We start from the raw sequence: 23,157 nt of genomic DNA, 5'->3' as shown, positions 1-23,157 counted from the left end.
AGAGCATCACTCCTCCAGTCCCTTCCTGTCCAGCCTGCTTTGTCTCCCACAGTTTTTAGAGTAAAGAGCCTGTCAGAATTCGCTGACATCAATCAGGAAAGCTAACTAATCAAAGAAACACAGATTCCTAATCTTGCCCTCACATGCATGTCTGTATCAATGAAACCTGCTCTGCAGACACTGGGTCCATTCGACAGCACAAAACAAATTTCTATCAAGAAGTATACCATCAGTTACTGGTGCGAGCATCACTAGAAAAGAAATCCTGAAACAGCATGCTTATGTCTTATCTGAAACTACCATCCTAATGCCTCCGATTTACTTCATTAAGTAGAAAAAAGATATAGCACCACTGAACACATCTCATTAAAATGATTCCTGCAGTGTCAAATCAAGATTATTTATATTTTAAAACAAACAAAAACATCACTTTATGTCTGCATTTTAAATGACAGTACAAAAACCTGAAATAACACAGAAACCTTTTTTTTTTGGTGGGGGGATGGGGGGTGGGGTGGGGGTGGTATGTGTGTGCCAGGAATCCATTTAAAATGGACCAGATGGGGATTTTTTCCAAATACCTTATCAGGCCACCACTGCAAATCTTCTCCAAGAGACACGGGACTTTGAACAGGCGTATTCTTCTTATCCAAGTTTGGCTCTCCTTCCTTGCTGGTAGAGCCCCTTTCATTATCAAATGAGGCTCCATCAAGCCACCTTCGCTCACGTAAACGTAAAACGGATTCACGTTCACGCAACAGCTCAGAGTCTCTCTCTAAGGGAAGAAGGAGAACTGGTATGCAATTGGGTCACACCAGTGGGATAAAAGTAAGCCACTCTCTAGTAAAGACCCTTCAGGATGCAACTAACAGCAGTTTATCCACCAACAAGAATTTAATGTAATATATATCTAATAAGCCTGACATGCAACATTCAAAACATTTAACTCTTTCAAGTAAATGTATGAAAATTGTAAACTAGTTTTTTAAGCATTTTTCTGAATTCCAAATATATGCTTTTAGAGCAGAATTGCTTCAAACTGGATTCTGGACATTTTACATGGAGTTTTAAACTTCTAGTTTTCATTAAAATGCTTACCATAACTTTTAAAATTTATCTATCAGAAACTATGCATAAATTAAAATTTTGACATGTTAGATACATACATAAACCAAAAAAAAGTACTTGTTAGAGATTCTACACATAGAAGGGGGATAAACTTTAAAAGGGTAAAATAAAAATCCATTAACTATAAAACTTGTGATAATCTTTGTTTAGAGTAATTTTACAGACTTTTGTGATGTCTTATTTAAAAAATTTTGAGAAAACTAATTTTTTTCTATTTTAACAATCTTTATAGAAAGACTGTTTTATAAAAAGGCTACCACTGAAACTGTCTTCCAAACTTTTTAAAACAAGCTTTTTTCAGTTTGCTCACACATTACTGTTTTAACTAGGCAATTAAAATAAACTTTCCAAGACTTGGATATTAAGGATTAAAAACAATATTAAGTTGAACCATATAAAACTGCCATCCATGCAGGTCAAACATGGTCAAGTACCACCAATTTCATATGGTTCAGACTGAAAGAGATGCCCACATAGAGTGACCTAAGGAAAAGCAAAAGGAAGCAATTTAGAAGGAGCTATTTGTTAGACAGTGAATATTTGAAATGTAATTCTTGATGCATTTAAGGCAGTAAAATATTCACTTATTTTTAAAGAATTTGTAAGCTGTTACCATAATAGGTTCAGTATACTAAAAGATCATTGTAAGCCTGTTGTTTTAAAACTGCTTCCAAGTAGTAGGCATTTGCAGCACAGTCTTAATATAAAATGGCATCTTTTCCAGTTTACTAATGATAAGTAAATAATACAGATGATTCCTTCCTGTTATTTGAATCAAGGAGTTTTACTTTCTGAAAAGTTAATATACTGACTTTAAAAAGTTAAAATGCCAGTTAAATATCTGTCAACATATACAGAGAAAAGCTTCTGTTTGTACAATTTCAAAATCTTTCTAAATTCTACTATGAACTAAAGCTTTTCAAGATTTTAACTTCTGAAAATAGTACTTTAATAAGCTAAGTATTTATATATATTTATTATTGATCAATCTCATTCCAATAAGCTTTTTTAATATTTTACTCTTCCATCTAACCAGGATTTAAAGTGAACAAAATAAACACCTTATTTTAATCAAATAAACTAGACAGACTTATTTTCTGAATGCTGCATGTCACTGTTAAGTAGAATTCTGCTTTTAGTTCAGAATCCATATTCCTAAATTTAAAAATATAGTTAGGTAAAACATAATCCTTTATATGTATTCTATAATGCATTAATAGATAAAAATCATCTCTAAAGTTCTACTGTAGCTCTTCAAAAATCAAAATTAATTATTTTAATGCCAAACCATCCAAGAACACTAATAAGTAATGATTTCATCTAGTGTAATATTGAAAGTTCAAATACAAAGACTTCTACCACTAGCTCTCCAGTCAGCCAATAACCACCAAGAAATAAATGCACAATTACCTCGAGATGAGCCTAGCCTGGAAAGTGACGACCGACGAAAAGAAGGGTAACCAAAATAGCTAATGTCTTCAGAAAACATGGCGTCTGCATCGATAATGACACTTGGGTGGGCAGAATGAATGTCAGCATCAAGAAGAGACATAAGATCCTCTATAAAGTGAAACAAATATAAATGAAACAGGTACAGAGAAAAAATCTGTAGACCACTGAAAAATCCCTTAAGTTAAAACATTAAAATCAGGGGCTGACTACTGACATATCTGAGAAGAGAAGCAGTAACTACCTAAGAAATAAAGTTAACATCATTAACACAGAGTTTAAGGAACATCAATTGCATGATTATTGCTTGGGCTACATCCTAAATAATCACAAGAAGAAAGGACCATTATTTAAGATTCTTGTGACATCACAGAGATGATACAGTCAAAATCTAAATGCAGTTTCAGTTATTACATATTCAATAATAACAGCATCAGAACAACATTCCAGAGGCATCTCTCAGTCAGCAATAAAACTATGCACATACATCCATGCCTTAGTTAGGACGAAACACAAGTCCACTGAGCAGAAACACGTTCCTATTTTTCCTTAAAAAAGATTTTACAATCAAACACTATAGGGAGAAATATCTACCACCTTGGAAAGAAGAGTCAGAAAACCCACTGCACTTTCATTTCATTCCCCAGTCAAAAAAAAAAAAAAACACCTCTTCCTAGAGATGAGAGAACCATGATGGTGTTCCACCAACCTCCAGGCAAATAAGATTCACTGGCTGTATCATCACCATCATCTCCATCTTCATCATCCCGGCTAAGTAAGTTATTTACAGCAAGGTTTACATCAAGATTTGTGCGCTGAAGTTCTCGAATAATGACACTTCTGGATTTGCCTTGCAAAACAACTTGGGCCTGAAATAAAAAATAAAGAAGAGTGCTATGTTAATTTCCTTTTTCGTAACTTTTTAAAAAATCAAAATCAGTTTTCTAGGATCAAAACAGAAAAGCAGTATTTCACAACTCATGATATAAACCATGGCTACAGCCCACTATATTTGGGCTTCCCTTGTGACTCAGCTGGGCTTTTCTAGTGGCTCAGAGGGTAAAGCGTCTGCCTGGAATGTCGGGAGACCCGGGTTCGATTCCCAGGTCAGGAAGATCCCCTGGAGAAGGAAATGGGAACCCACTCCAGTACCCTTGCCTGGGAAATCCCATGGACAGAGAAGCCTGGTAGGCTACAGTCCACGGAGTCGCAGAGAGTCGGACACAACTGAGCAAGTTCACTTTCTTTCTTTTCTTGCGGCTCAGCTGGTAAAGAATCTACCTGCAATGCAGGAGACCTGGGTTCGATCCCTGGGTTGGGAAGATGCCCTGGAAAAGGGACAGGCTACCATAAATCATGGCTGCAGCCCACTGTATTCAGTTACACTTCACTCTGTCCAGTTCTCTTATGTTAAGTGTTCCACAGGATCCATACCTGTGAAATCAGCTCCTCTGGAATCACAGATGCTGGGATAACTGGCTGGGGCTGGCTGCCCAGAAGCCCAGATCCTCGATCCCGTCCTGTTCGAATTACTCGAGTCTGTCGGCGAGAATCTCGCGCTCCAGCTGATGACCTACCAGAGGATCCTCCTCCACTTCCACCCACTCCAGAACTCCAGCGGCTTCTAAATATCGGAGAATTTGTAGAATTAGCATTTTAAATAATCATTCAGAAAGATTGCTCCAGGTCTCATTTTCATTCTCTTAGGACATGATAAAAGCTATTTTTCTAATTGACATGGTATGTTACAGTAGTATTTTGACAGAACAAGATAATAAAGTGAGCTTTAAAATAACACTGTTCTAATTTTTTTTAATGCTTAAATATAAACTCACTTTTTAAAGATAAATACCACACATCTGCATTTTTTAAAACGATTTTTAAAAGAACCACATACCTAGCATTTCTAGACACAACTCTAAAATGAGTTATAATACACTTCCTCTTTGCATGAATGACCTATCGGACATAACTACCAACAGTCTGTAATGCAAAAAGTAAAATTCAAAGCTTAAATTTTAAAGACACAAATAAATGGAAAGACACCTGTGTCCATGGCTTGGAAGATTTAATATTGTTAAGATGTCCAGACTGCTTAAGGTAATCTACAAATTCATCACAAGCCCTAGCAAAATCCCAGTGGCTTTTATGCCTCAAAGGACATAATCAAGAGTGAGGAAGCAACGTACAGAATGGAAGAAAATATTTGTAAATCATGTATCTAATAAAAGGTTAATATCCAGAATATATAAAGAGCTCCTACACTCAACAACAACAAAAAAAGTCAAATAACCTGACATAAAAAATGGGCCGAGGGGGGAAAGAAAAAAAAAGGGCTGAGAATGTGAATAGACATTTCTCCAAACATAATACACCAATGGCCAAATAAGCACAAGTTCAGCATCACTAACCATGAGAGAAATGCAAATCAAAACTATAACATATCACCTCATACCCATTAGAATGGCTACCATGAGGAAAAAATAGAAAACTACAAGTGTTAGCAAGGATGTACAGAAACTGGAACCCTCAGGCACTGTTGGTAAGACTATAAAATGGTACAATGCTATGAAAACAGTACAAAGTTTCTTAAAAAATTAAAAACAGAACCATCATATATGACTCAGCAGTTGCATTTCTAGGTATATATCCAAAAGAATTGAAAATGGAGTCTCAAAGAGATATCTATATACCCATGTTCAAAGCAGCACTATTCATAAAGAGCCAACAGGTACAAGCAACCTAATATCCAATGAAAAATGAATGGTTAAACAAAATGTGGTATATACATATACTGTAATATTATTCATCATTAAAATGGAAGGAAATCCTGACACATGCTACAATATAGATAAACTTTGAAGATATCAGGCCAAGTGAAATTAAGCCAATCACAAAAACACAAATGGTATCCAAAGTAGTCAAATTCAGAGAAACAGAAAGTAGAATGGTGGCTGCCAGATGCTAGGGAGAAGGGTAGAGGGAGCTGTTTAACGGATATAAAGTTTCACTTTTACAAGATGAAAAAGTTATGGAGACTTCCTTCACAACAATATGACTATATTCAATACTAACTGAGGTGTGCAGTTATAATCATAAAGATGATAAATTTCATGTAATGTGTTTTAGTTCTAAATATGATTTAAAAAATATAAAGTCATGTGTTACCCAAAAAAAAAGCTATGTTCTAGAAAACAGACATGTTTTCAACTTATATATGCTTTGTGACAATTATGCAACAGAAAATAATATAGGATCAATGAAAGGTACAAATAGATATTAAAATAAAATATTAAATCAGCATTTCTACTTCATGGTTTCCTGTAAGCTGTCAAAATTAAGTCAGGTGGAACTACTCTTGTAGAAGTTTTTAACAGTCAAAAGCTAAATTTGTTATCTCAATGTGAAAACAGTAGGAACCACACTAGAGTCTTGAAAAGATTTAATTAGTGTAACTGTTATGTCCCCAGTTTGCCGTAACACCAGAGTCAGTGTACTGTCTGAGCCTATTATTATTTTCACTCCCAAATTTCCCAGTTTGGACAGTAAGTTATAAGGCCAATTTGCAATCTCTGTTACACAAAACTTCAACTGAGGTTAGTTGAAAGACAAAAGTCAAAATATCTCTGGCTTGCCTGTTACTATAGAGAATACCACATTTTCCTACTCACACCCACAGTGCAGGATTTCTTCTGTTAGAATCCAAGCAACCTACTAGACTTCCTACCTCAACTGATGCTAAACATTCCTCTATCCAGCTTGCTGTCCAGAGAAAGAGCAAGGCATTTGACTAAGTATACATTAATAGAGGTTTATCAGTGGTCTCAAAAGAAAAGTACTGGAATCCTCTCTTTGTCTATGATTGTAGTGAGCGTGCTCTCTCTCTCTCTCTCTATATATATATAGTGAGATATAAATATTTTTAATATTAAACTCAAAAATAATGTAAAAACAAGTTTCTACTATCCACACCTCGCTCATCAAATTAATCCTACAATTTGACCCCATTATATAATACTCAAAATATATAATATTCAAGATATACAAAGTGACTTCAATCAACTGAGAAAATCACGCATAGTATGGAATTAATCCACAGTTTGCAATCTTAATACCCATGGGATAACAATCTTAAAACTCATGGGATAAGTCCTGTCCATATACTTGGCTAGTTTAAAAAAATGTACAGCATCAAAAACAAGAAAAGTCTGAGAAACTGTCACAATCAAGAAAAGCCTAAAGAGAAATGACAACTAAATCCACTGTGGTATCCTGGATGGGATCCTGGAACAGAAAGAGGACATTAAGAAAAAAATGAGGGAATGTGAACAACCTACAGCCTTCAGCTGATGATAATGTATCAACATACATTAATTATAAAAAGTGTACCAGGCTTATGTTACATGTTAATAGTGAAAACTGGGTATGGAGCATACAAGAATTCTCAGTACTACCTCTGTAATTTTTCTGTAATCTAAAACTGTTCAAAAATATGAAGTTTATTTAAAAGAATATATACATATATATAAATGCATACAAACACACGCTCACACACTAGATAGCTATGTGTGTGCCTGTGCATATGTGCACATTTATTTCCATGGAAATATCAACTAGTTTCAATACTTAAGTCAGAAGATTTCCAATAAAAAAACAAGTTTGCAGCTTTTCTTAAGATTAAAGCGCGGGGGATGGGAGAGTAATGGAGGTTTGCATTTGGTAACAATGGCCCTGTAGACTTCTATGGTAACATCAGCTGTTTAGCTGCCTCCTTTAAAAATGGGTGATAACAAACAATGAATAAAGAGACTTTAGATACTAATATTTCCATTTTAAACATTCTTTAAACACACACTCTCTTTCTCCAAACAAAGTTGGTGTTCTTCCCCTTCAAAGTTGGTGTTCTTGCCCAACTGAAATGAGCTTAACAAAAATATCCTGGAGATTTTTGAAATATCTCCCAGGATAAATTTGAGTAATTATGAAAGAGAAAAAAACAGCAGCTAGAAAGCCTTAGCACACTGCCAATTAGCAAAACCCCCAAGGAAAAAACATTAAAAGTCCTAGAAACATTGACTGTTATATAGTCCTAAGAATGATCAGTCATAATACATGATCAACTCTCAATTACCCACACTGACAGCAAAGAAAAACAGTATTAATTATCCCAAAATCTTTCAAATGTAGTTCTCAAACAGAGACCACTTGATTCACAACACCTCTATGAACCCAAAGGGAACAAGCCAGGACTCTGAAGGAAGGGGCTGGGGACCAAGGTCTGTAGGGACACAATCGTTTATATATGACTGCACCTGTCTGTCCTAGATTCTCTAAAGAGCAAGCTTCTTTAAAGTTTACTATAATCAACACAGGAATGTGAGGAGGGGGAACTATACAACTCAGAGAAAGAAAATTTATTATGAAGGATAACATTTTTGACTTTAAAATTTCTTAATTTACAGAATACTGGTTACAATTTCTCCATCAACACACTGAGAAACATTTTATACGGGCCAAGAGAAACAACCAGCCTTTAAGTGCTTGCTTACATTTTGTGGACATCTGCAAAATATGGCTTAGTCAGTGGGGACGTTTTTCAGAATTGCAATCATGAACCCAATGCTAAAACACAGAGTCTGTTGGGGTGGGGCAGGTTTAGAAAAACATGATTCAAAAAAAGAATACAATCAAGCATGAGTAAAAGGAAAACAAAAACTAAAGATTCTCCCTGCTTTCTAAAGTCTTAAAATTAGCCTTAACCTTCTTTTGGAGCAGGTCTACTAAGGTTTTATTCGAGCTCAAATGTACCCCTTGATGATCGATCATCTCTGTCATGCATTTTGTCACCAAAGACATAAAATCCCACTACTCTCTCCAGTCATCTTGTCACACAGTCTCTTATGATTGGTTATATCCAAGCTTTATGTATAAAGAGAAGAGAATTTAAATCGAGGATAATTTAAGCAACATAAACAGCAATGGATTATAAACCATAAAATAAAACGAATATCCATGAGACCATAATAACATAAATAACTCAACAGTAACAGAATAGAATAAAAAAGAAATGGGGGAGGAGGAAAAGTTCTTCCTTACAGTCAAATTTCAATTAATGAGTGTAAGAGAAATAATAAAAACATATTTTAAAAAGGACTACTTGGCCAACACCACAGTAATAAAGGAAGAAATTATCAATGGATGCTAAAGTTAATGAGCTAAAGTATGATGGAAAATGGACTATTTACATAGTCAGGAAGTATCCAGCTAAGCCACCAGGGAAGCCCATCTCCCCACAAAATACATTATTACAAAGGGGGAAATATTAATAGTAACTTTATACTTGAGAAGCTTGGCAAACATCACTTTAACTAAGAGGTCAGGGATAACCATCACGGTAATGAGACAAGTCAATATCATGTGCCTCCACGTATGATGCAAAGAGAAGGTCACATCATCACTTCTGTGGTATTCTTGCCAAAAATACATCATCTGCAATCCCAATCAAAATTGTATCATGTTTTTTGTGGATATCAACCAACTGATTCTAAAATGTATAGGGAAAGGCAAAAGATCTAAATAGCCAGCACAATACTGAAGAACAAAGTTCTTTTGACTGACTGGACCCTAATCAACTTTCAAAGACTTACTATAAAGCAACAGTAATCAAGACAGTGTGCTACTGGAGAAAAAACGAACAGATCAATTGTACAGCATAAAGAGCTCAGAGACAGACCCCTATAAATACATAAATACTGATATTTGACAAAGGAGCAAAGGCAATACAAAGAAGCAAAGACAGTCGATTCAATCACTGCTGGACAACTGGACATCCACATGGAAAAAAGACACAGACCTTCACAAAAATTAAAACGGATCACAGACCTAAATGTAAAATGCAAAACTATAAAACTCTGAGAAGATAGCAGAGAAGAAATCTAGACAATCCTGGGTTTGGCAATGACTTTTTAGATATGACACCAAAGGCACAATAAAAGAAATAACTGATAAGCTAGCCTTCATTAAAGTAAAAAACTTTGGCTCTATAAATGATTCTGTCAAGATAATGAAAGACAAGTTACAGACTGGGAGAAAATAACTGCAAAAGACATTATCTAATTAAAGAATGGTTATCCAAAATATATCAACAATCTGATGGAAAAATGAGCCAAAGACCTTAAAAGAAACCTCACCAGAGAAGAGATACATTGGGCAAATAAGCATACGAAAAGATGCTTCATATATCATCAAGCAAATATGAATTTAAAAAATCAAGCCACCGCAACACACCTATTAGAATGACCGAAATCCAGAACGCCAAATGCAGCAATTGTGCTCCTTGGTGTTTAATCCAAAGGAGCAGAAAACCTACATTCACACAAAAGTCAGCACACAGCTTCACTCATAACAGCCAAAATTTGAAAGCAACCAAGATGTCCTTTAGTAGGTGAATGTGTAAATCAACTATGATACATCTATACAATGAAATACTATTCAGCGCTAAAAAGAAATGAGCTATCAAGCCATGAAAAGACACGAAGGAACCTTAAATGCATACTACTAAGTGAAAGAAGCCAATCTGGCAAGGCTAAATATTGTATGATTCCAACTATACAACATTCTGAAAAAGACAAAACTATGGAGATGGTAAAAAGATCAGTGGATTTTTAGGACAATGAAACTACTCTATATGATGCTGTAATGAAAGATGCATGTCATTATAAACTTATCCAAACCCAGAGAAGGTACAACACCCAGAGAGGACTCTCATGTAAAAACTACGGACTGTGGATGATGATGTGCCAGTGTAGGTTCATCAGCTGTAACAAATGGACCACTCTGGGGGGGAGTACTGATAACAAGGGAGATTATCCATGTGGTCAGGGGGAATATGAAAATCCCTGTACAGTCAGCACCTTCTCATTTTTGCTGTGAACTCGAAAACCGCTCTTAAAAACTAAAGACGTTAAAAAAAAAAAATGCCTCACTTGGGTTTAATCATGAGGAAATAAGAGACAAATGCAAACATTCTACAAAATAACCAGTTTCCAAACTCATCAAGGTCTGGAAAGATGGAGAAACTGTCCCAGATTAGAGGAACCTACAGAAACATGACAACAGAAGCAACAAAGGATCCTGGATTGAATCCTAGAGCAGAGAAATGGTACTCGTGGGACAGCTGATGAAATCTGAATAAACTCCACAGATTAAGCATTGATCGCTGTTAATTTCCTGGTGTTGATAATTGTACTATGATTATGCAGAACATTAACATTTGGGGAAGCTGGGTGAAATCTTGCAATTTTTAAAAGTCAAATAATTTTCAAATGAAAAGTTAAATTTAGAAATAAAGAGTACAGCATTAGGAACAAATGCCACTATGTAAATGAATAAACTAAAGCAGGGATCAGCAAACTGTAAAGTGCAGAAAAGTAATCATTTATTTACGTTTTGTAGGCTCACCAGTCTTTGTCATGACAACTCATCTCTGCCATTTTAGCACAAAAGCAACCAGAGTTAAGTAAGTATCAAGTATAGCTGTCTCAATGAAAACAGGAGGCAGTCAGGACAGATTTAGCCTGTAAGCTACAATGTGACAACCCCTCAACTAAAAAAAGAACTAAATTTTAATCTTTAAACAGGTAAAGTTTGACACAGTATGATACATAATAGCATGCTTTCTTAAATAAAATCAAACATTTTGCAAGTTTATCAGATAAAATGGGATTTCAACTTTAAATCTGACTTTACCAAGAGAGTCAAATGTTTAAAATCATGTTCCTCTCCTTAATTATATTTTGAAACAATTTAAATTGCTTCTATTTCTCTGATTAGCCTTTGAATACATATGCTAACACCACTGATTTGGCATTATCTAACCACTAAATGGGAGAAGGAAATGGCAGCTACTCCAGTACTCTTGCCTGAAAAATCCCATGGACAGAGGAGCCTAGTGGGCTACAGTCCATGGGGTCGCAAAGAGTCGGACACGACTGAGCGACTTCACTTTCACTTTCATGCATTGGAGAAGGAAATGGCAAACTACTCCAGTATTCTTGCCTGGAGAATCCCAGGGACAGGGGAACCTGGTGGGCTGCCATCTATGGGGTCGCACAGAGTCGGACATGACTGAAGCAACAGCAGCAGCGGCAACCACTAAAGGGGTAAATTCAGAAGATACAGCTATTCAGAAATCAAGGTATAAAATGAATAAAACCATCTGGCTTGGAATTTGTATATGATTCTTTTAGTTCGACAGCATATCAGCTTTAGAGAAAATGGAATTAAGAGTATCTAGTGTAAAAAGTTGGAGAAGGAAATGGCACCCGACTCCAGTACTCTTGCCTGGAAAATCCCATGGATGGAAGAGCCTGGTAGGCTGCAGTCCATGGGGTCACTAGGAGTCAGACATGACCGAGTGACTTCACTTTCACTTTTCACTTTCATGCACTGGAGAAGGAAATGGCAACCCACTCCAGTGTTCTTGCCTGGAGAATCCCAGGGATGGGGGAGCCTGGTGGGCTGCCATCTATGGGGTCGCACAGAGTTAGACACGACTGAAGTGACTTAGCAGCAGCAGCAGTGTAAAAAGTCGGAGAAGGCAATGGCACCCCACTCCAGTACTCTTGCCTGGAAAATCCCATGGGCAGAGGAGCCTGGTGGGATGCAGCCCATGGGGTCGCGAAGAGTCGGACACGACTGAAGTGACTTAGCAGCAGCAGTGTAAAAAGTAAAAATTTTACAAATAATTTTAAAAGTAAAAATAAGGTACAAACTTTCAGTTATAAAATAAATATCACAGAGATAAAATGTACAGCAAGGTACTGTATATTTGAAAGCTGGTAAGAGAGTAGATCTCTAAAGTCCTCATCACAAGAAAAAAATTCGTAACCAGATGTGGTGATAGGTGTTAAATTGACTGTTTCATTTCACATAACAGTTGACCCTTGAACAGCAGAGACTTTAACTGTGTGGCTTCCCTTATATAATACTTTTTTCAATAAATACATTGAAATTTTTTTTGGTGGGGGGACTAACAGGAATTTTAAAAACTCACAGATGAACCACAAAACCCGGAAAAACTCCAAAAAAGCTAAGAACAAGTTATGTCATGAACACATAAAACATCTGTAGGTAACAGCCTATGCTTACATAGGCAAAAGGTGAGTGATAGTTAACATAAAACTGATAATGTTCGTTTTCTTACTGTTGGTTGCTCAATGACAGTTTTCTCACTGTGTTACAACTTTGCTTTCGTAGAATTACACTACCATACAGTATGCTTCTCTTTCTCTTAATGGGAGAAACTGCGTTTCAGTCTATCATCACATGTAAGTAGTTTCTTTTAAATGAATGTTTCTAATACCATATGATAAATATGACTGTAATACTACATGCCACAAAGTTTTTATAACCATTCATTCATTAGTGTTTAAGTTAGGCTACCATGAAGTAACCATACTGCTGCTTCTTCACTATCAATGCATCAATCACTATATCTGTAAATACAATAAATATCAATCTCCCTTTCACATCATCTTTTCATTTTTGATGTCTAGTGTTAGTAATAAGTATACCACCTGGAGTTTTGTATCATATAGGAAAATACAGACAAAGGTAAGGAGAAACAATTCATTTTGCAAAAGATGGTACAAACTTACAGTATTGATAAGAACAGTACTATAAATGTATTTTTTTCCTCAATGTTTTATTTTTTCTATCGTACTTTATTATAAGAATATGGACTATAACACATGTAACATACAAAATACATATTAATGAACTGTTTATGCTAACCCTAAGGCTGCCAGTCAACAAGAGGCTATTAGTAGTTAATTTTGAAGGAGTCAGAAGTTACAAGTGGATTTTTGACTATACAGGATCAAAACTGTGCTCTAAATCCCACATTGTTCAAGGGCCATAAATATTTGTATACATGTAACACACAAATATTGAATTGTTATGTTGTGCACTTGCAACTGTTATATGTCAAGTATACCACAATAATTTCTTTAAAGTAAAAATGATTTCATTAAAGGCAGTAAAATTTAGTTACATAATAGTTTCAAGCCTCACTAAATTCATTCAGAAAGAACTATCAGATTTGGATATTAGAAAGAAATGCTAGAAATTTTTTACACAAGAATTAATCAAAAATAAGACCAAAGATAATATAATTGAAATTTTAAAAACATAGATGACAAAAATGCACATAGCCACTATACATTTTTAAACGATCAAAAACCTAGGTTAACAGTAATTAGCCTATGTGGACTTTTTTAAGTCATGGTGGCTCATTCTGAACAAACGGAGACCCTGCCCAGAGTTCCCTGGCTTTGTCACTAGGTAACACTGAGACGACCACTCGCAGTGACAGCACTTACAGACCAGTGGATGCATCATCCGGCCACAACTTACCCCAGGGTGTTGCCAGCCAGCCTGCCCAGAGTCTCAGAACCTGAGAGAAACCACGGGGAGTCACTTGTCCTACCAGGTCTCGACGTCCTCCCTGCCCCAGAGCTGCTATTCAACTTTGACCTGGGAAAAAACAAGAGGTAGAAAAATCACAGAAAAGTCCCCAAATGCCTAGGAATTCTAGGCTTTACTACATAAAATATCAGTTTAACAATTCTGATGACTCTCAATGAGATGGACACGTCAGAACAAAGAGCAAATCTAACAACTTGTAACCTGGTTAACAATCCAGCTCCTGTCTGAAACTTTTCATGGTTTAGCTGCAAACAATTTGTTCCTTAGATCTTTTAAAGTAATCATACTTTCCTCAGAAGCAGTCAACTGAAAGTCGTCATGCATTATCTAGCAATCTTTTTTACATGTCATCCTTTATAAAGGCCAAAACTTTAAAGACTTCATCAATTTCAAATTGAGTTACCTGATTTGGGAATATTAAGGGAGGAAAAACATGATCTGAAAAGGCAGTTCACTCAAAGAGCAGATCTGACTTGGAACCTACCAAATACATATCATACTTCTGGTAACCTATTCTGTTAAGTGATCATTGATTCCTCTGCTACTTTTAATGTGAATATTTTAGCTATAAATCACTGCTTGCATAAAAATTAAAATCAAACTACAAAGTAACCACTGCATTCTATTTTAAGCATATGGTTTTCAACAATGGTTTTTAACTTGAAGGCTCCCCAAATCAAAACACAGATGGAATATTATGCCTTTAAGAATTAAATTATTTATTAAATAGAAAGGACAGAATGTCTTACCCATCATTATTGTCAGGTTTACCCAATTCCAATCGGTCTGGCTGTACTGAAAAACCAATCCTGCAAACTCTACCATCCTAGAAGCAAAGAAAATAGAACTTTCCCAAGTAAAAATGTGCATTAAAACTTGAGTTTATTCAACAAACAGATTATGTACCTATCACTGTCAATTCAAAAAGCCAAAAAATAAGCTCCCTTCCAGAAGGCACTCATACTGAAGTCAGGGAAGTATGTTTTATATGCGTTACCATGAAACCAGTAAAGATAATGTAAAATATCTCAATCTAACAGAATTCAGAGTAAGGAAATAACTGGATATCAGGAACTTCTCCATTCTCTAACTAGTTTCAAGCTCTAGTAAATCATTTACACTTTCTCTGGGCCAGAGAATTTATACAATAAGGAAATGGAACTGGGTGAGCTCTGAAATAACTATTGTAAGAAAGTGCTCTTTTCTTCGTTCCTTCCAAAAGGAAGACACGTGATGATGCACAGTTGTATTTTAACACTCATTTTCACTTCTCTACCTTAAGAGTAAACAATTTACCTCAAGAAGGAAGGCAGCGTGATTTGGTCCCACCACACACTGTTTAATAGTAGCCTGCTCCAATACATTCAAAGGGGGATGGCTGGGGAATAAAGAAAAATATGCAAGGAAAGTTATTATTTCTTTTTCCTCCAAAGTCATAGTATTTACTAGAAACTTTTATTACATGGTATACATATACACTCACACATCATATCTATGTGTGAGTGTGTGTATGTGTGTGTACAGATAATGAACATATATATATATATATATATGGGTGTGTGTATATACATATACACACACCCATATATATATATAATGAAAACAATAACACCCTATCATTATGATGAAAAGCCACAAGGAATTTAAGTAAGAAAATTATTTTTTAAATGGCAAATACAACCTTGAGGGTTTTTTCAATTTCAATTAACAAAAGAATTGCTGGCAAAACTCATTTTTTAAAAACTAATATTTATATATTTTAAAGCAATAATTGAAATACATTATCTATAGTCATTATAGCTCTTTGGTATGGCAGAGTTTTTAAAAATCAGTATGAACACAAACTATAATTCAAATGAATTCACTCATAAAAAGCTGACAGCTAGACTAAAATATTCTTAACAGCTGCTACCTAAACATGAGTACGTTTTCCTAATTTTTGTTTTTTAAAAAAAGCTATTCTCTTCAGGACATGTAAAATATTTTAAAACTCTTACCTGTTTAAATTGTATTTGTTCAGTTTCTCTGAAACTTCTCGTAACCTTTAAAAACAAAACAAAACATGAATAAACAACACATACAGAGCCTCTGTAAACGAAAGAGTTCTCATTTGGAGATCTCCAACAGTGTGTGTGTTCAGTCACGTCCGACTCTTTTGTGACCCCATGGACTGTAGCCCACCAGGATCCTCTGTCCATGGGATTTTCCAGGCAAGAATACTGGAGTGGGTTGCCATTTACTTCTTCAGGGATCTTCCTGACCCAGGAACTGAACCCACGTCTCTGGGTCTCCTGCACTGGTAACTGGATTCTTTACCATCGTACCACCACAAAAAATTTACTAAGGCAAAAATGATTTGTAAAAAAAAAAAAAAAAAAAAAATGATTTGTATATTATCTTTAAGTTCTGTCTCTAAAAAAGTCATAAGTCAACCCTGCAGTTGCTTTCCCTCACCACCTCATTTGTAACTTCAATTATCATCTTATTTTACAGAAGAGGAAACAGGCTTCCAGATTTTAACAAACCAGCAGCAGAACTGGCAATTGAATCAATGTCCAATGGAAAGCTAATTTTTCAAACACTGTACTACGTATGATGAAAGAGATTCTTGAAGGTACAGGTATACCACGAAATGAAACTACTTGGAAAGCACGTAACTGTTAAAATAATTTAATATAACAAGGCAGAAACAATCCAAAAGCCAAACTGACTTAAGGTGAGAATAGTCTCAAAAGTTCTTGAAGAAGGGCCTTGTGACACACAATTGTACAAATTAAAACCTTGGTGCCCAGGTTCATGTTCTGGTGGAGTTGCTAAAAAAAAAAAAAAAAAAAAAAAAAAAAACCTTAGTGACCATATCTGTAAAACAAGGATAACAACTGACATTTTTAAGAGTTATTGAATACGCTTAGAAAAATCTCAAAGGGCTAGCTAACAAAGATATTAACTCATGTTATTTATCACCATTTTGCTGTTTCTCTCAAAGAAACAGTCTTGAGTTCATAAAAAGTACTGTAATACTCATTTAAATTAGGTACTTCTGTCAACCTAAGGAAGTCATTTTATAATATAAAGATGTAATCAAATGTAGAGATTTTAAGAGTTCAGTTCTATTAAGCTACCTAAACAAATGCCTGATCTTTGAAAACAGTAATTGTTTTATTATTATTAATAATAACTGAAAAATAATTTTCAGAAATTATTCTTTTAAAAATAAACTGAGAATTTTAGAAAATGGGAAAAAACAGAACAGTAAATCAATAGGAAATTTCATAAAGTTTGCTTTGTAAAGAGTGATAAAAATACATAAAATCAAATTTCAGTCATTCATACTAACAACTGATGAAAGTGGTATACATACTCAAAATTAAACATACTTAAAGCTAGTTTAGGATTTAAAAGCTACCACAAATCATACAGCATGTGGGCAAATAAGCTAATTATTCCGATAAGAGATTCTACTAGGTACCAACTGTCCTTCAGCTTTATCTGGTAAAGTTCTATCCTCTGTTCTTTACAAGGAGCATCTGTGAAACACTAAAATGTTTATAAGCAAATGGTGCAGTGCTAAGCAGCTTCAGTCATGTTCGACTCTTTGCAACCCTATGGACTGGAGCCCCCAGGCTCCTCTGTCCATGGGATTCTCCAGGCAAGAATACTGGAGTGGGTTGCCATGCCCTCCTCTAAGTATAAGCAAATGTCCAACACTAAATCATATTCCTAAGCAAAAATAGGGCCTCCCAGGTGGCGCCTGGGAACTCGCCTGCCAATGCAGGAGACATAAGAGATGAGGGTTCAATTCCTGGGTTGGGAAGATCCCCTGGAGAAGGAAATGGCAACCACTCCAATATTCTTGCCTGGAGAACTCCATGGACAGAGGAACCTGGTGGGCTAAAGCCCATGGGGTCGCAAAGAGCTGGACATGACTGAGCAACTAACACTTTCAAGCAAAAGTAACTTTCAAATGATGTCATATTTAATTTTCACTACCAAAGAAAAGCGTGTGATCATCTGTGATTTGGCTCTCAATAAAATAATTTTCATTTTTCTAGTCTTTCATTAACAAAAAAATGTTTTCTTCAGTCCTTTAAAGTCAAACATTCTTTACCAAATCTCAGTCTGCTCATTTACAATGCACATATCTGTGCTCCGAGAGAAAACACCAGAAGAGTAATGCACTGTGGAACTCATGAGCTCTGGAAGAAGGCTGACTAGAAAATGGGGAGAAGAAAATAAACTGGGAGGCTCCGTTCTAGGCAATAACCACAGCTTTGAGAAGACCCAGCAGGGAGGCAGGAGCTCTCACTCGCCTCAGCCCACATTTACTCTGAGCCCCGTATAAAACTCTTCACCAGACAACAGAGCAGAGAGACTGTGAGATAAGGCCAAGAAAGGCTTTACTTCCCAAAAGCCATAGTAGTGACACTGTCAAAAGATACTTGTTCACCAGCATACAACTAAACCCCTCATTTCCATTCCTTTTTTCTTAGTCCAACACTGTCTCCAGAGTTTTCACAAAGAATAGGGGACTGAGGGGAGAATAAAATTTGTCAAAGTGTTCTAAAAACTGGACAACTGAGATTAAGAATTAAGTGATGCTTTCATGGCTCCAAATACCACTGCAGGTAGTACGTATAAAACTAAAATAGGGTTTGAGGATATCAAAATGCTAGAAATAAAGAGAGAAATAAAGTGACAATTCAAGAACTCAAAAGTAAATTTCACATTACGAAGGGGATAGAAGAAATGGTTACAGACATAAAATTTTCTATTATCAAAAATCATAGTGGACTCCTAACTGTATCTGAAATGTACACCCATTTGTACTGAAAATGATACCCACTGCATGGCAAGAAATTCAGGTTTTACTCCCAGCTCTTCTACCACTAACGAGCCCATTAAGTTTTCGGTCTCATCTATGTGAAAAAAGACTAATCAGTCCTCTCTAGCTCTTTTTAGTCCAGAAACTGTTAAAAATGTATGAAAAGCAAATATGTCAGTAGAAGATATTTATGTTAATGTTTACAGTGAAACAGCATTTACTGTCACATTCAATTTCATCTTACCCATCTGAAATTTTCACATACAAATTGATTTTACATAGACACTTAAGAATGCGTCTCTAAATGCCAAATTTGTTTAATTTCTTAAATTCAATCCCCCGAATTTATAGAAAATATATAGCATTTATCCAAATTTCAAGATAGTTATTATAATTAAATTGACCCCATACACCTTTTTCTACATGGATCCCAGATAACAGTAACAAAGAAATATTCAAAGCAAAAAAAAAAAAAAAAAAAAAGTACTAACTATAAAATAAGGAATACTTTGTTCCCCTTAACATTATAGAGTCCTGGGCAGACATGCAAAACCCAGAATTACTGCAGGTCACTGATCACATTCATTTAAATTTACTAAGTTACGGAATGTTCGGCCAAAATTATCAGGCACTCATCTACATTAACGGATCTTCCTCCAAAACCTTACAATGCTTAAAGTTATTAACTATTCAGTTCAGTCACTCAGTTGTGTCTGACTCTGCGACCCCGTGAACTGCAGCACGCCAGGCCTCCCTGTCCATCACCAACTCCCAGAGCCTACCCAAACTCATGTCCATTGAGTCAGTGATACCATCCAACCATCTCATCCTCTGTTGTGCCCTTCTCCTCCAGCCCTCAATCTTTCCCAGCATCAGGGTCTTTTCAAATGAGTCAGCTCTTCACATCAGGTGGCCGAAGTACTGGAGTTTCAGCTTCAGCATCAGTCCTTCCAATGAACACCCAGGACTCATCTCCTTTAGGATGGACTGGTTGGATCTCCTTGCAGTCCAAGGGACTTTCAAGAGTCTTCTCCAACACCACTGTTCAAAAGCATCAATTCTTCAGTGCTCAGCTTTCTTTATAGTCCAACTCTCACATCTATACATGACCACTGGAAAAACCATAGCTTTAACGAGACGGACCTTTGTTGGCAAAGTAATGTCTCTGCTTTTTAATATGCTGTCTAGGTTGGTCATAACTTTCCTTCCAAGGAGTAAGCCTCTTTTAATTTCATGGCTACAATCACCATCTGCAGCGGTTTTGGAGTCCAAGAAAATAAAGTCTGCCACTGTTTCCACTATTTCCCATCTATTTGCCATGAAGTGATGGGACCGGATACCATGATCTTAGTTTTCTGAATGTTGAGTTTTAAGCTAACTTTTTCACTCTCCTCTTTCACTTTCATCAAGAGGCTCTTTAGTTCTTCTCCACTTTCTGCCATTAAGGGTGGTGTCATCTGCATATCTGAGGTTATTGATATTTCTCCTGGCAATCTTGACTCCAGCTTGTGCTTCTTCCAGCCCAGCGTTTCTCATGATGTACTCTGCATATAAGTTAAATAAGCAGGATGACAATATATAGCCTTGATGTACTCCTTTCCCGATTTGGAACCAGTTTGTTGTTCCATGTCCAGTTCTAACTGTTGCTTCCTGACCTGCATAAAGGTTTCTCAAGAGGCAGGTCAGGTGGTCTGGTATTCCCATCTCTTGAAGAATTTTCCACAGTTTATTGTGATCCACAGTGAAATGCTTTAGTATGGTCAATAAAGCAGAAATAGATGTTTTTCTGGAACTCTCTTGCTTTTTCGATGATTCAATGGATGTTGGCAATTTGATCTCTGGTTCCTCTGCCTTTTCTAAAACAAGCTTGAAAATATGGAAGTTCATGGTTCACGTATTGCTGAAGCCTGGCTTGGGGAATTTTGAGCATTACTTCACTAACGTGTGAGATGCGTGCAATTGTGTGGTAGTTTGAGCATTCTTTGGCATTTCCTTTCTTTGGGATTGGAATGAAAACTGACCTTTCCCAGTCCTTTGGCCACTGCTGAGTTTTCCAAATTTGCTGACATATTGAGTACAGCACTTTCACAGCATCATCTTTCAGGATTTCAAAGAGCTCAACTGGAATTCCATCACCTCCACTAGCTTTTTTTGTAGTGATGCTTCCCACTTGATGCTAGTAGTGATGCAAGGCCCACTTGACTTCACATTCCAGGATGTCTGGCTCTAGGTAAGAGATCACACCATTGTGATTAACTGGGTCGTGAAGATCTTTTTTGTACAGTTCTTCTGTGTATGCTTGCCACCTCTTTTTAATATCTTCTGTTTCTGTCAGGTCCATACCATTTCTGGCCTTTATTGAGCCCATCTTTGCATGAAATATTCCCTTGGTATCTCTAATTTTCTTGAAGAGATCTCTAGTCTTTCCGATTCTATTGTTTCCTCTTATTTCTTTGCATTTCTGTACTTCTTCCCATTGTAATATTAACACAAGTTTTCTGTTTTTAAAAGAAAAGATAAGCCACCCTGGTGGTGGTAGTGTAGATGCTAAGTTGAGCATGACTCTTGCAACCCCATGGACTGTAGCCCGCCAGGTTCCCTTGTCCATGGGATTTCCCAACCAAGAACACTAGAGCAGGTTGCCATTTCCTTCTCTAAGGAATCTTCTGAATCCAGGGATCAAAACCACATCTCCTGCATTGCAGGCAGTCTCCTGCACTGCAGGTAGATTCTTTACTGCTAAGTTACCAGGGAAGCCCACCTTACAGCTCACCAAATTCCATTTCAGAATAAATCTTTACATGTGATTGTGATAGGAGACAGTTTTAAGAACACAGCGTAACATTACAAAATAACCTCATAACTCAGCATTTAATCTCATTTGGAGACAGGCAGGAAAGTTTTTGTAAGGTGGCTGTAACACACAATGGATAGGTTAACAGTATGTTTCTGACAATCCTTAGTATTCTGACACCAAAGATTTATTCTGTATTCCGATTCAATAATCTATTCTACTCCTTCAGATTTATAGACAGATTTACAGATCCACAGGCTGGAAATTTTTCAAGCACCAAGGTAAGGTAACAGCAAACCAGTATTAAAAGAGAAATAAGCATAACAATACCTGCTAGAAGGTAACGTATTTCATAGTTGCCCTTGAAATTCCCTACAATTTCAGTCTCATCTCCCCCAAATTTAACATTTTAATTTCTACGACCCACAACTGACAGTAGCACTTAATGTAGGGACTTCAGTTTTATAATTCTCTGCCCTCATCCTGAATCCCCCGCCACCTGTTCAATAAACACAGCCCCAAGATGAATGAAACCTGCTAGTTTCCTAGTTACAGTTCTAAATGCAAAAAATTTAGGTGTATCTGGACCCCTAAAAGGCTCCAATTCTCCAGCATATATTTCCCTCAGTCCACCTTCTACAAGATGATGTTTTTCCTTTACCTGGAACTGTAAGATCAGGTATACCTATCCATGTTTTACACTTATCAGTACTCACTTTAATGGTAGGGAAGTGGCATAATTCTTCTGCCGCCCATACATTTCCTCTAGTCTCATTCTTATTTCTTCAGGCCCAGCTCAAACACTACCTCCTCTCCATGAATTTTTCTGGTAGCTCTAATTTTCTTCCTACATAAACCTACAGCTTCTCCCTCATACAGGACCCTTTATGGTATACTTGACACTCTACAGTCATTTGTGTTTTGATCTAAACTGGCTTCAGACTTTAAGCAGAGGTAAAACTTAACCAAGTATTTCCCCACTCTTCCATTTCTTTCCAACAGTGAAAAATGTACAATAATACTTGTTACAATACATTTCAGGAGCAGAAAAGATTCCTGATCTTAAACTAAACAAAACTACTCCTCAGGTCTTTCACCTCGAATTGAAGTTTAGAACAAGCAAGAAAAGTATGAATATACAGATTTTTTTAGGACAGTTGCCCATATTAACTCATTAACAGACCAGTTAACACAGTGAAAACATCTGATAGTTCACCAGTTACCCAATAATCGTATTAGCAAACTATCTTTAAGGTGACCTCACTCCACTCTCTAGATATCCATTCATGGAAATAAAACTTTTATCTATCCATATAATTTTATTTTGGAATATAGGGCTTAATAATCCACATGAAGAAACAACAGTGAGTCAGTGAAAGGCTACTTACAACACTAAGTCATAAGATTCCTACAGAAAATATCTTAAAGAACACCTGTCATCCACATCAGAGAAGGCAGGTACTGCCAAAACTTAAAT

At 36.3% G+C, this 23,157-nt stretch overlaps 1 protein-coding gene across 1 annotated transcript in view; it reads right to left on the bottom strand.

Annotated features, from left to right (window-relative positions):
* Positions 1-23,157, bottom strand: part of UBR5 (ubiquitin protein ligase E3 component n-recognin 5) — a 134,694-nt gene that overhangs the window by 72,723 nt on the left and 38,814 nt on the right. The window contains exons 2-9 of the mRNA XM_061123639.1: positions 16,062-16,106; positions 15,361-15,442; positions 14,814-14,890; positions 13,993-14,112; positions 4,012-4,201; positions 3,287-3,446; positions 2,539-2,688; positions 582-793 (exon numbers count right to left, since the gene is read on the bottom strand). Coding sequence (XP_060979622.1) covers positions 582-793; positions 2,539-2,688; positions 3,287-3,446; positions 4,012-4,201; positions 13,993-14,112; positions 14,814-14,890; positions 15,361-15,442; positions 16,062-16,106 — 1,036 coding nt within the window. The remainder of the gene's footprint in view (positions 1-581; positions 794-2,538; positions 2,689-3,286; positions 3,447-4,011; positions 4,202-13,992; positions 14,113-14,813; positions 14,891-15,360; positions 15,443-16,061; positions 16,107-23,157) is intronic.

This window comes from Dama dama, chromosome 21 (genome assembly GCF_033118175.1).
Source record: "Dama dama isolate Ldn47 chromosome 21, ASM3311817v1, whole genome shotgun sequence".
NCBI lineage: Eukaryota > Metazoa > Chordata > Mammalia > Artiodactyla > Cervidae > Dama > Dama dama.
The sequence above is the reverse complement of the archived record's forward strand: the minus strand, read 5'-3'. Positions and strand labels throughout refer to the sequence as shown.